Below are 12,797 nucleotides of genomic sequence, written 5' to 3' on the forward strand. Positions count from 1 at the left end.
GCCACAGATGTTACAGCTTCTCCTGCAAATGTGTTAATGAACAAAACCCGAAGGACCTAATAACACCTTGGGCACAGGAAACAAACAATCCCACATGCAGTACGCTGCTCCTTACAAAGTGAGTATTTTTTATCTGCACAGGCACAATGTTTGTGGCTGTGGTGGTCTTTGTTCATCACCAGACAGAGAACTCCATGGTCAACTAATTTATGTTTATCTGTTTACCATAGTGGAGACTATATAAAATAAGACAATTTAACTGACTTTTAGGAGCAACAATACTCTGATCTCTTGATTGATACATTTTTCCATCACCAAAACTCCTTATGGATAGCTGATAGTTTCCCCGTGAGGGGCTCACACTGAGGAAATTAAGTTGAGTGAATCAATGATCAGAAGAACCTTGTGCTGTGTGGAACAGGCAAAGCTTTGCCTCGATTTTGAGCTGTTAACATGTTTGTGTGATTGGATTCGTACTTTGTCACACAGTACCCTCTTCTGGTGAAAAGGGAGCAGTTGAAATCAGAGAAATTTAAGTTAGGTATCTAACAAATCTGCTTCTGTCCAATCCATTCCACAAGTACAATAGATACTAGTATCAAATCTAAAAACTAGTATCAAATCTAGAAACATGTTACAGACAGAGGTATATGTACCCCATATACTGGAGGTAGGCGGTTGTTCATTCTAGGACTAGGTGGAGGAGAAGAACAAACTGAGCACTGAACGCAGAACAAGACAACTTGGTCCATTCAAAATGAATATATTTAACTAGGCAAGTCAGTTAAAGAACAAATTCTTATTTACAATGACGGCCTAAACCCAGACAACACTGGGCCAATTGTGGGTCGCTCTATGGGACTCCCAATCACGTCCGGTTGTGATTCAGCCTGGAATCAAAACAGGGTCTGTAGTGACACCTCTAGCACTGAGATGCAGTGTCTTAGACCACTGCCCCCACCCGGGAGCCTACAATAGGCATGTTTACAATAAAAGTACACAGAACAAAAATATAAAACACAAAATGCAACAATTTTACTGAGTTACAGTTCATAGAAGTAAATCAATTGAAATAAATTAATTAGGGCCTAATCTACAGATTTCACATGACTGGGCAGTGCGCAGCCATGGGTGGACATTTCACATGACTGGGCAGTGCGCAGCCATGGGTGGACCTGGGAGGGCATAGGCCCACTCACAGGGGAGTCAGGCACAGCCAATCAGAACCCCACAAAAGGGCTTTATAAGACAGAAGTGTACCGGTTTCATCAGCTGTCTAGGTGGCTGGTCTCAAGATGATCCGGTAGGTGAAGATTCTCTAAAACATTAGAGGCAGCTTATGGTATAGAAATTAACATTAAATTCTCTGGCAAAAGCTCTGGTGGACATTTCTTAAGTCAGCATGCCAATTGCACACTCAAAACTTGAGACAGTGTGTTGTGACAAAACAACATTTTAGAGTGGCAGTTTGTCCCCAGCACAAGGCGCACCTGTGTAATGATCATGCTGTTTAATCAGTCTCTTGATACACACCACCTATCTGGTGGATGGATTATCTTGGCAAAGGAGAAACGCTCACTACAGGGATGTAAACAAAATTGTGCACAAAATGAGAGCCTGAAGGTATGGAACATTCTGGGATCTTATATTTAAGCTCATGAATCATGAGACCGACACTTACCATGTTGCGTTTATATTTTTCTTCGGTGTATGTCCTTTGCTTTGTCAACAGCTGAACAGACTCGTGGTTTTGACCAGTATAATGCTGACATTGAAAGGCACTCTACTAAAACTGATTAGAACTAAGTACAATTTTTGGAATAAAAATTCCAAATTCAAGATTTGACTGAAATACACAATGTATAGTTAAATGTGAAATGGCCCCAAGCTGAAAAGACGTGGGATGACAGGAAGCTTGCAGTGATGCTCAAGGTTCCCCACGGCAGACGTGGGATGAGAGCAAGCATAACATACTCCTGCTATAATGCTTATTCACTTCAGCCATTTCAACAACCCAGTTCTAGTCTAGCAATTAATTGAATGCATTTGGGTGAAACCCAGAGGATAGTGTTTAACTACTAAAAAAGCTAGACAATAAAATGGCATTGCCAGAAGCAGCACCGCAGATATTGAGCGATGCAAGACTGCCCTCAGAGGTCACCATCTGCACAGGTTCGCTTCACGCTGTGCAGCGTGGTTGCCACGGGACCAAAACAGCTGAGCCTCATGCTTCAACGCTCTTGGTTGTGGAAATATACCCCATATGCCGGTTACATTCTGCATCTACATCCTATCGCAGTCTACCTTTAAAACACTTTCCAAGTAGTGCTTGATGGTCATTAATGAAATTATTACATCAAGCAAGTTTAAAGAAACAGACCATAAATATTTTCTCCCTCAACTTTATTACATGAAAATGTACTGAGGTTAACGGTAAGACTTCTGGTAGCGGGCACGGGCTCCTGGTCCACCGAACTTCTTGGACTCGCAGCGACGAGGGTCGGCAACCAGCAGGGTCCTGTCGTACTGGATCAGGATGTCCTTGATCTCCTTCTTGGAGGCTTCATCCACATCTGGTGGGATATTAACAGGGCGGGTTAGTTAGTGAACCATCAAATATTTTATCAAGAGGCAATATTCCATTGAAAACAAGATTATGCATTATTTCGTGTACAATAAAATTATTCTCTTACATTTCTGGTAGTATGCGACCAGGGCTTTGGAGATGGACTGACGAATAGCTGCAAGGAGAAGGCACAGCGTAAGACAAACGGCCATATTCAGTCAAGTACAGTTATTTCAAATCAAGGCATCAGTTTCTACTGAGATGATATGGCTAAACTGAAGTAGAGCAGCTTCCAGCTGTAAAAACAAGTCACCGTAGATCTGTGCTACATGTCCGCCACCCTTCACCCGGACTCGGATGTCAACTCCAGCAAAACGCTCCTTGCCCAGCAACAGCACTGGCTCCAGCAGCTACAACAGAGAGAAACTTTGTCAAGGACGCACACAATGTCTATATCCTGCAGACACACAACCAGACATTTAGCTGAATGAAGACCCATGTTGAACTTGGGCTTAGTAAACCAACAGCAGCTCTATAAGAAGCCACGTTACACATACATGAAATAGTTAGCAACTGTTTCCTAAGGGACAAATTCACTAGAAGGGGACTGGTCCAACTCAGTGTCAAAATGCACCCCCTCACCAACAAAATGTGTTCCCCCTCACATGACCCTCCACCTGTACAGTAAAATAAATGGAACCCCCCCCTACCAGAATTAACCCAATAATGTTTGCGGCAAATGATATCCACGTTTAGAAACACAGGGTTATCGACTGCCACTTCACCATGGTTTGTGGCACAGTCGATGCTACAGGTCTATGAGCCAGAAGGTTGGGGGTTCGCTGACTACCAGACAAGCTCTTCTCTCCCTGCCTGTCACATTACACTAAGATCAGAGCCAGCTGCAAACAATCAGCTAGGGGTACACAGACTAAACATTTTGAAGCCATATTTATAAATATTTAAAATAGAGTGCCTTTGGAAAGTATTCAGACAAATGGACAATAGCAAAGAACAGAGTGGCCTCCATCATTCTTAAAATGGAATACGTTTGGAACCACCAAGACTGTTCCTAGAGCTGGCCTCCTGGCCAAACCGAGTAATCAGTGGAGAAGGGCCATGGTCAGGGAGGTGATCAAGAACCCAAGTCACTGACAGAGATCTAGAGTTCCTCTGTGGAGATGGGAGAACCCTCCAGAAGGACAACCATCTCTGCAGTGCTCCACCAATCAGGCCTTACAGTAGAGTGGCCATACGGAAGCTACTCCCCGGTAAAAGACTCAGACCATGAGAAAGATTATCTGGTCTGAAACCAAGATTGAACTCTTTGGCCTTAATGCGAAGCGTCACGTCTGGAGGAAACCTGGCACCATCCCTATGGCAAAGCATGGTTATGGCAGCATCATGCTGTTGGGATGTTTTTCAGTGGCAGGGACTGGGAGACTAGTTAGGATTAAGGCAAATATGAACGGAGCAAAGTTCAGAGATCCTTGATGAAAACCTGCTGCAGATGGCTCAGGACCTCAGACTGCGGCCAAGGTTCACCTTCCAACAGGACAATGACCCTAAGCACATAGCCAAGACAACGCAGGAGTGGCTTCAGGACAAGTCTCTGAATGTCCTTGAATGGCCCAGATCAGGTTCCAGTCTGGGCTTTCTAACATCTCTGGAGAGTCCTTAAAACAGCTGCGCAGCAACGCTCCCTATCTAACCCGACAGAGCTTGAGAGGATCGGGAGAAACTCCCCAAATACAGGTGTTCCAAGCTTGTAGAGTCATACCCAAGACTCAATGCTGTAATCGCTGCCAAAATGTGCATCAACAAATTACTGAGTATAGGGCCTGAATACTTAAATGTGATATTCCCAGGTTTTATTTGATAAATGAGCAAACATGTCTAAAAAACAGTTATTGCTTTGTCATTATGGGGTAGTTTGTAGGTCGGTGATGGGGGGAAAAAAACTATTGAATCAACTTTAGAATAAGGCTGTTTGAAGGTTTGAATACTTTCCGAAGGCACTGTATATGCTACAAATCTTCTACCAACGGGTTTCTGTGCCAATGTACCACACAAACAAACAAAGCATACCGACGTTGGGTACTTCAATATCATGGTTAACTTTCAAAACCTCAATAAAGACTGCCAATCTCGACAAATAGAAAATACATCCCTCCCTACCTTGTAGGCTTAGCCAATATAGAAGGCGTGGCAAACTGAAAGGCATTAAACTTGTTTTGTTACAGATATCCCTTCCAATTCAAATGGCTGTTGCAGTTTGGATTGATTATGCCAGTAAAAAAATACAGAAAAAGTAACCAGTTGGCGCACCACCTTCATATCATAGGCCTGCATTAGCTAAAGCTTAATAATAGCCACACCATACAACACTGTTTTATTGTAATATCAAATGTCAAGCCATTATTCATAAAGATACCAGCAGAAGAGCAAATCCCTTATTTTGGACAACGGTCCATTTCAATCTGCCTTTAAGGACTCACCTTGTACTGGAGTGTGGCTGGCTCAATCATCTCAAGGGGTCTGCCATTCACCTTGATAAGGCCATTCCCCCTCTTGCAGTGAGCAACAGCAGTGGCTGTTTTCTGCAAAGAGATGTGTAACCTTTATTTAACTAGGCATGTCAGTTAAGAACACATTCTTATTTACATTGACAGCCTACCGGGGAACAGTGGGTTAACTGCTTTGTTATGGGCAGAACGACAGATTTTTGTGTGTGACCTTGTCAGTTCAGGGATTCGATCCAGCAACCTTTCAGTTACTGGCCCAAAACTAACCACTAGGATATCTGCCGCCCCAAAATAAAAATACAGTAATGTTCACAACCATTTGCTAGGTTTTCGCTAATTACACGTGCACTTTTCTATGAAGCGGGTTTGGCTAAACAGAGAACATTAACATTACAAATGTTTTACACCCCCAAAAAAGGCATTCAGGGGATTGCTGATTAACAGTACTATTATAAGCAACACTAATTAGCCAGCCAATGTATTAACCAAACACTGAGGTACTAACGAGGGATGAGTGGACCAAGTCATTGGCAACTCGCTAGCTACAGTACAATTAGTTAAAGACGATGTAATAAAAAATAAATAAACACGACTCTAGTTAACTAATGCAGTATTGTGGCATAATAAATCAGCGAACAAACGTTAGCTACCTCACAACATCAAAGAATTGGCGTTGATTTAGCTGAACATTCTTTCCGGCATAAAATTATCTAAATGATTAACGCAGCTAGCAGGCCGCAACATTTGTAGCTATTCATATCAATATGCCACTGGCTGCAATCAAGGCAGATTTAGACGTTTGACAATAAAGTTGTCAAATTGACGGTCACTTACATTTCCAAATGTAAATGTATAATTTTGGGAGGTGGGGGTCAAATACACATTTCTGGTCTATTTGGCTAACATGGCTGAACTAGCTAGCTAACGTCAGTTTGTTGGCTCAACACGTGGAATAAATTCAGAGTTTACTCACTTTGCGTCCGAAAACCTGGACAGATTGCAGAGGACCTTTGGCCGGCATGTTTCTGAAACAATTAAATCACAATGATTACCTTCAAAAAATAATTAATAGATTATGTTTTTGCATTTGTAACTGAGCTCAAGCGGGAACATACCGTCTTCAGCTTTAGTGCCGTACGAAAAGACCGAAATGGGGTTTCAAACACCGAAAATCAGGGGCAGTAGCACGACAGTTTGTGGCTTTGCAATGCATTTACGACAATTGCAGGCAGAGAGAAAAAGCCGATAATCTGGTCTGAAACTTCTCCACAATTCATTTTTATTTTGTAGCAACAAAATGTATCATGTATTTTGATAATTTAAGTAAAATATTTGTATTTCACATGTTTCATTAATTTACTCATAATGTCAATTTGGCCCATGAATTTACATTTTTGCAAAATTACATTGTCGCAATTAATTATGGCTGATTAATTAAACATTGTCTGTCAGAAAAAAAATACAAAAAAATATAAATACGGTCTGACTGAAAAATATTTATGTCCAGAAGAGGCCACTGTACGAACATGTTTTTCAGAGGATGAAAGAAATTGTAGATTAACTCTTTGGTTTCCCACTTTCCGCACCACAGAGGCGCTGCATTTCAAACACATTAATAGACACACCCTCCTCCATTTACCCTCGCCTTTTGCCCTTGGGGGAATCCCCGAGACAGTCTTTGCTGTCCAAACAATTAGCAAAGCAAGGTAAATTAGCAACCTAAGACCCTTAGCCCTCGTTTGTGATCATACAACTCCGTTCCCTCTGGACGCTGAAACGCCCCATAATTCAATTCGCGATGATTTCTTAACGGATGTACAAAGTCAGCCACAATTTAAAACCAACATCAATATGGCAGAAGTCAACATACAGGTTTAAGTAAAAAATAAATGTAAATAAGTTAGAAATGTTGCTACTAATGCACATGATGGCGCAAACACGTATCGTAAAAGTAATTGTTTAGTTAGCTTTTGGAAACTATCTAGCGCAATACAACTTTCCCTGACATCACACTTATACATAGTCATTTTCGATTTACCTGATATTGTCCGATGGCTAGCATGCTTTGTCTTCTAGCCAAGATATGAAATGCAGTCAAATGACTGTAGCGCATATAAAGTACACACACAACAGTTCCATGATCACTGAAAACAACCATGGGACGAACGAATGGCACATTTCCGGACAAGGGCGGTCAACTCAAATTAATTTGAGGGCTGAGGGGAAAATGTCTGTCTTATGTGTTTGGAACGCAAAAAGGGTTTTCCAAAAAGGGTCAAGTTTATCATTAGAGCCTTTGTAGGAGCATCGTTAAATCTCCGAGCTGTTTCCCAAAACCATTGCACTTCAAAAAGCTCTTAATCTAACGCCTGGCACAGACCACTTGTAGAAAAGGTAACATTAAGTGCTTTTTTTTGGCCTAAAAATAGAATTACATGATTTTTCTGTGACCGAGGATAACTTCAAAACAAAGTCGACTACAAATACAAAGTTGCCAATGTTTTTGCAACTGATCCAAACAGGCATGTATAAAGAAAGACCTGATTCAAATTAATTTGTAGTATTAGGTTAGCTAGCTAACATTGCCATTAAATCACCTACAAGCTGATCGGGGATTTCTAGATGGCCAAGTTGCAGAGATCAGCAGTTTGGCCGCCAGCAAATATGTGGCGAACTGGCATTTGGCATAAACATTTTGATTGTTTCAATAAAAACAATATTGACACAAAAGCGTTAACTAGATATTTACATTTTGATTTACGTATTTCGAAATTTAAACTTGGTATCAAACCTTTTTTAGACATGATCGACATAAAAAAAAAATTTGTCGGGAATGGGCATCCATATTCCTAGTTGATCACCAAACATTTCTGGGAAAAAAAACAATGATAAAGTCAAAAGGCAGAACAGTACGAATATAGGCCAACTGCTTCCCCAATAGCAATACCCACCTCCACCTGAAATCCACGATCATGCAATGTTGCTAATGAGCCGAAACACATCATCAGGTGTAGCGTTTGTCTCGTGCCGGACTGCTGTCAAATCAAAGGCACTCCTTCAATATAAAGTTGTTGTTGATGAAAATGTGTCAGTTTGACACTTTCATGGGTTTGGAGTAATAACATGTTCAACTACTTAAGACACTGGCTCGAATATAGGTTGTGTCTTTAGGTTGTTTTTTTTTAAACGAAGGGCGAATGTTTAACTTCCCAAACCCTGGCCTGGTCTGCTTGGCAAGCGTTTCCAGAAGTCTGGAGATATTACGCCTCGATTTAGAAACTGTGATAAAGCCTTGCGTTTATTTTTGGCTTTGTGATGTTGGCAGTAGGTGCACTTGATTATGTGGCCCTATCGCCGGGAAGGCAAAAATTGTTGCATTTTGAACCATTTCATGTGTCTGAAGGTAGTACTCCGTCTACCTGGCAGCCCAGAGATCAAATCAATAGCACCTATAGGTCTAACGCTGGCCAATCAGATAGATCAGATCACCGCGTCTGCTCAGTTTCCTCGAGCCATAGACTGTAAAAAGAAGCCTCGAACACATAGCAAAATGGATACTTGACATTTTAAAAACTTTTAAAACTGACTAGAGAGACTCAAAGATTACAGCAAAGAGCTGCTGTTTTTATGAGTAAGTTCATGTTTAAGTTGTTATTCCTAACTGTCAACACTTTGCACATTTTATGGCTCATAAGTGTTGAACATTCTCCCTACTTCCTCTCGCTTACAACCAGCACTTCAGCTATAATGAATGAGTATAGCAAAGTGTTTCCATAAACTTGTATTGTTATTAGTAGCGGCTTGTCTTTTTTAATATCGAGGACTATTTAACTTTCTCTGGTCATAGGATTAACAGCATTAATTGGTGCATGAGGCATAAATAATGCAGTACAACTTGAGTTTTGCCATTAGCTGGAAGACTGTTCCTTTTTCTCAGCAGAGGGAGAGAGGAGGGACTGTGAGTTGGGTGAGAAGAAGCCTCACCACTGCTCCCTCCCCTCAGACAGACCATCAGATGCAGATGTAGCTTGGTTCATTCTGCGTTGTGTACTTTTAATTAGGACGCTGCCACAACTGAAGGTCTTCTCGTTGAATTATTTTTATTTGCCCTGCACACAAAGAGACAACACACATTATGTTGACCCTTGGCGCAGTCCAAGCTCTCAGGCACCTTGCTAGCCGAAGGTCAGGCAAAAGAGAAAATGCGTCCAGTGGTAGGGTGTTGGATACGATATGTGTTGAGTGAGCTGTTCTTCGCAACCACTATGTACACCACACTCTCCCAGCGATCAGCCAGTTTCTTCTTGCCCCTCTCCCCCTTGTTAGCAAGTAGAACTCTGTCTTCCTTCTGCACCGAGTGACCCTTAGACCGTTTGTTGTAGACCTCGGCTTGTCTCTTTTGTTGCTTACTGGCATGCTGCTGGGCCAATGTCATGGCCTCTCATATCCTCACCCAAAGACTGGACATACTGATCCACATCAACTGTGTCCCCATCCAACAGCACACTTTCAAACACAACATCTACTGGCAACCTAGGGGTGCGTCCAAACATCAAGAAGAAGGGCGGAAACCCAGTAGTCTCGCGAACAGTGCAGTTATAGGAGAATGTCAATGTGTTCAACATCTGAGGCCATTTAGTCTTGGACCTAGCTGGCAGAGCTCTAATAATCCCACACAGTGTGTGATTCAGACGTTCTGCTTGACCGTTACCAATGGGATGATAAGGTGTGGTGTGGGACTTTTCAACACCAGATAACTGAAGTAATTCTGCAATAAGTAAACTCTCAAAGTTAGCACCCCTGTCAGAATGAATACAATCAGCGAACTCATAAATGCAGAATAAATTATTCCAGAGAACACGAGCAACAGTCTTAGCAGACTGGTTTGGACATGGATACGCACAGGCCAGCTTAGTAAAGTGATTAGTCACTACTAACACATCAATAGACTTATTGTTTGAATCTTCTGCAGTCCAGAAATCAATACACACAAGTTCTAAAGGCACCGTTGTCACAATGGAGACAAGTGGAGCTCTTGCTTCAGGCTCAGGTGCTTTACTCAACACACATCTCTTACAGTGGGCCATGTATTCCTTGACATCCTTCTCCATAGATTCCCAGTAAAACCGCTGTTTCGTGAGCCACAATGTGCGCTGCTGATCCTGATGGCCAGCATCATCATGAACTTCCTTCAACACAAGGCCTCTCAAAGACACAGGTACGACATACTGGAATATTTTCTTCTTACTCACTGGGTGTTTTGAGACACGATACAGAATCCCTAACCGTGTGGTGAGGTTTCCCCAGAGTATAAACTGTTTCTTTAGCTTCAAGGACTCGCTCTCTCCTAGATGGGCGCCGGCCTCTATCTACAAAGAACATGACTCTGCTGATGGTAGGATCCAGTGACTGGTTATCACACAGCTCCTTGTGTGTAAGGACAGGTCAAGGGCTCTGACCCATGGACATCAACTTCTCAAGATGCTGCACATGTGAAACGGCCCTCACTGTGGCACCATCATCCCATCAGTGGTGAGCATGGAGGACAGCAGACACCTCTTCACAGGAAACCAACCCACTGACATTGTCTCCAGCTCTACTCAACTCACTCCCAGGAGCCATAGACGTTCTACAGCCAGCCTCAGGCTTTTCACAGGAGAGACGGAACATGCCTTGTACATCATCCACTCAAAGACCTCTGGCTTCTTCTAGCAGGACATCATATGGAATTCTTGTCAGTCGGTGCAGAACTTTGGAGCGGACAAATGGCTCTCTGCTCAAAGCATCAGCAACGACATTCTTGTGCCCTGGTATGTACTGGATATCAAAATCAAAGGGTGCCAGCTCTGCAACCCATCTCTGCTCACATGCATCAAGTCTCGGCTTTGTAAGAATATATTTGAGTGGATTGTTGTCAGTCCACACAGTAAACTTATGCCCTCGCAGCCAATGGCTGAATTTATTATGAATTGCCCATTTCATGGCTAGAAATTCCCGCCGGTGAGCAGGATACTTGGATTGTGCATGATTAAGAGACTTACTAGCAAAAGCTATTGGCCTGGCTACGGCCTTCCCATCTTGCACTTGGGATAGTACAGCTCCCAAACCACTAGTAGATGCATCAACAGAAAGTAAAAATGGCTGAGAAAAATTTGGATGAGCCAGCAGCGCCTGGTCAACTAGTGCTGCTTTCAAAGCTTCAAAAGCGAATTGACATTCGGCTGTCCAGTCTGCAGCAGTGAGCCTGCAAGACGGACCAGGCCTCTTTCTGCCCTTGCCTCTCCTAGGCTTCTTCTGACCTGTAGTCAGCTGAAACAATGGCCTAGCAACTGAGTAATTGTCTGCCCTTGCCTCTCCTAGGCTTCTTCTGACCTGTAGTCAGCTGAAACAATGGCCTAGCAACTGAGTAATTGTCATTGTGTTCTGAAAAATTACTGTGTTGTTCTTGGGTACTGACTCACAAAAATAAGAATAAACGGATTGGATATCATCATCAGTGGAGGAAAAATTAGACCGCCCCACATTGCCCTCATCAGAATGGAGGCTTTCTAGTTTTCCTGAGACCTGCCAGTCTGTCCATCTCCAGGGCTCTTCCGCTTCCCAGTCTCACTACAGTCAAAGCTCATGTGGCTAGGAGAGAAGCACTTGAAACACAGCTGGTGCCTCTGACAGTGAGCTCTGGTCCAGTGATTAGTGCTTCCACAGACGGCGCACTCACGCTCACGTTTGGGAAACTGTTTTCACAGACTGAGTATTGCAGAGAAGAGCCTTCTCAAACAAACTCAAAACTTTCTCTAATGTCCCACCCTCAGATACAGATGGGGCCTGTTCTGGTTCACGGCCACATCGAGAAAACGATGATCTATTAGGTCTGCTCACAGGATCCACTTCCTCCTGGGGGGAGTCAAAGACAGCAGCCACCTGCTGTGGAAGTTGTGTTCTACATGCTTTACGCTCCATTAACAGTTCATCCAAACGATCCTGTACCTCACTGGACAGCCAGTCACGAAGGGGTTTGCATTTGAACACTTGGGCCAACTCTTTATCAGAACAGTTGCGTACAAACACGACTGCCAACTCTGAGCACTGATTGCGCAAGGTTCTACCCTCACTTACAAGGTACTGTTCAGCTGTCTCTGCAGCTTTGTTAAGCCTAATCCAGAAATCTAGTGGACCCTCATTAGCATATGGTTTCATTGAATAGAAATCAACTAATGGCATACCTGAGCAGACAGTATCCCCAAAGTGTTGCTTGAGAACATTGAATACTGCCTTAACATCTGTGACAACAGGGTTGTTACGCATCCAGACTTTGGTCACATCCCGTGCTCTCCCCATGAGCCTGGACATCACTTCCCCAACATTCTAAGACCCAGTGCAACCCCTCTTCTCAAAGTTGACTCCCATTAGCTCCTCCCACTCCAGGACAGAGTACTTATCTGAGCCATCACCCCTAATGAAAGGTGGAGCACTAACCTCTGACTTCACAACCAAATTCAGCTTGGACGCATCAATAAAAGTTGACCCAAATTGTTCAGGCAGGGGAAACTGCTGGGATTGGTGACGGGAATGGGCAGGAGAAAGACTTGAAGCCCCAGGCTGCAGTAAGGTTATCCTATCAAAGCAAGTTATCTCTGAACCAATCTGCTTAATGAGGTCACTAAGCTGACTCGGAGGTGTCCCATTATTACTGAGGACTAGGGATG

The 12,797-nt window shown here is 43.1% G+C and overlaps 1 protein-coding gene across 1 annotated transcript; it reads right to left on the reverse strand.

Moving 5' to 3' along the window:
• Positions 1-2,386: 2,386 nt before the first annotated feature.
• Positions 2,387-6,592, reverse strand: rps16 (ribosomal protein S16). Its single transcript, XM_020509435.2, has 6 exons — positions 6,207-6,592; positions 6,065-6,116; positions 5,065-5,166; positions 2,880-2,976; positions 2,694-2,741; positions 2,387-2,573 (listed from the first exon to the last, which is right to left on the reverse strand). The coding sequence occupies exons 2-6, from the start codon at positions 6,110-6,112 to the stop codon at positions 2,428-2,430; spliced, it is 441 nt and encodes a 146-aa protein (XP_020365024.1). The 5' UTR covers positions 6,113-6,116; positions 6,207-6,592; the 3' UTR covers positions 2,387-2,427.
• Between the last annotated feature and the right edge of the window lie 6,205 nt (positions 6,593-12,797).

Source organism: Oncorhynchus kisutch, linkage group LG19 (assembly GCF_002021735.2).
Source record: "Oncorhynchus kisutch isolate 150728-3 linkage group LG19, Okis_V2, whole genome shotgun sequence".
Classification (NCBI taxonomy): domain Eukaryota; kingdom Metazoa; phylum Chordata; class Actinopteri; order Salmoniformes; family Salmonidae; genus Oncorhynchus; species Oncorhynchus kisutch.

Bases quoted from the DNA above. Each gene is read 5' to 3' on its own strand.
- rps16 (XM_020509435.2), bottom strand. From the start codon at position 6,112: ATGCCGGCCAAAGGTCCTCTGCAATCTGTCCAGGTTTTCGGACGCAAA. The intron at 2,977-5,064 runs GTGAGTCCTTAA...TCTCTGTTGTAG, and splicing joins CAGCCACACTCCAGTACAAG to CTGCTGGAGCCAGTGCTGTT. The intron at 2,574-2,693 runs GTAAGAGAATAA...ATATCCCACCAG, and splicing joins GGTCGCATACTACCAGAAAT to ATGTGGATGAAGCCTCCAAG.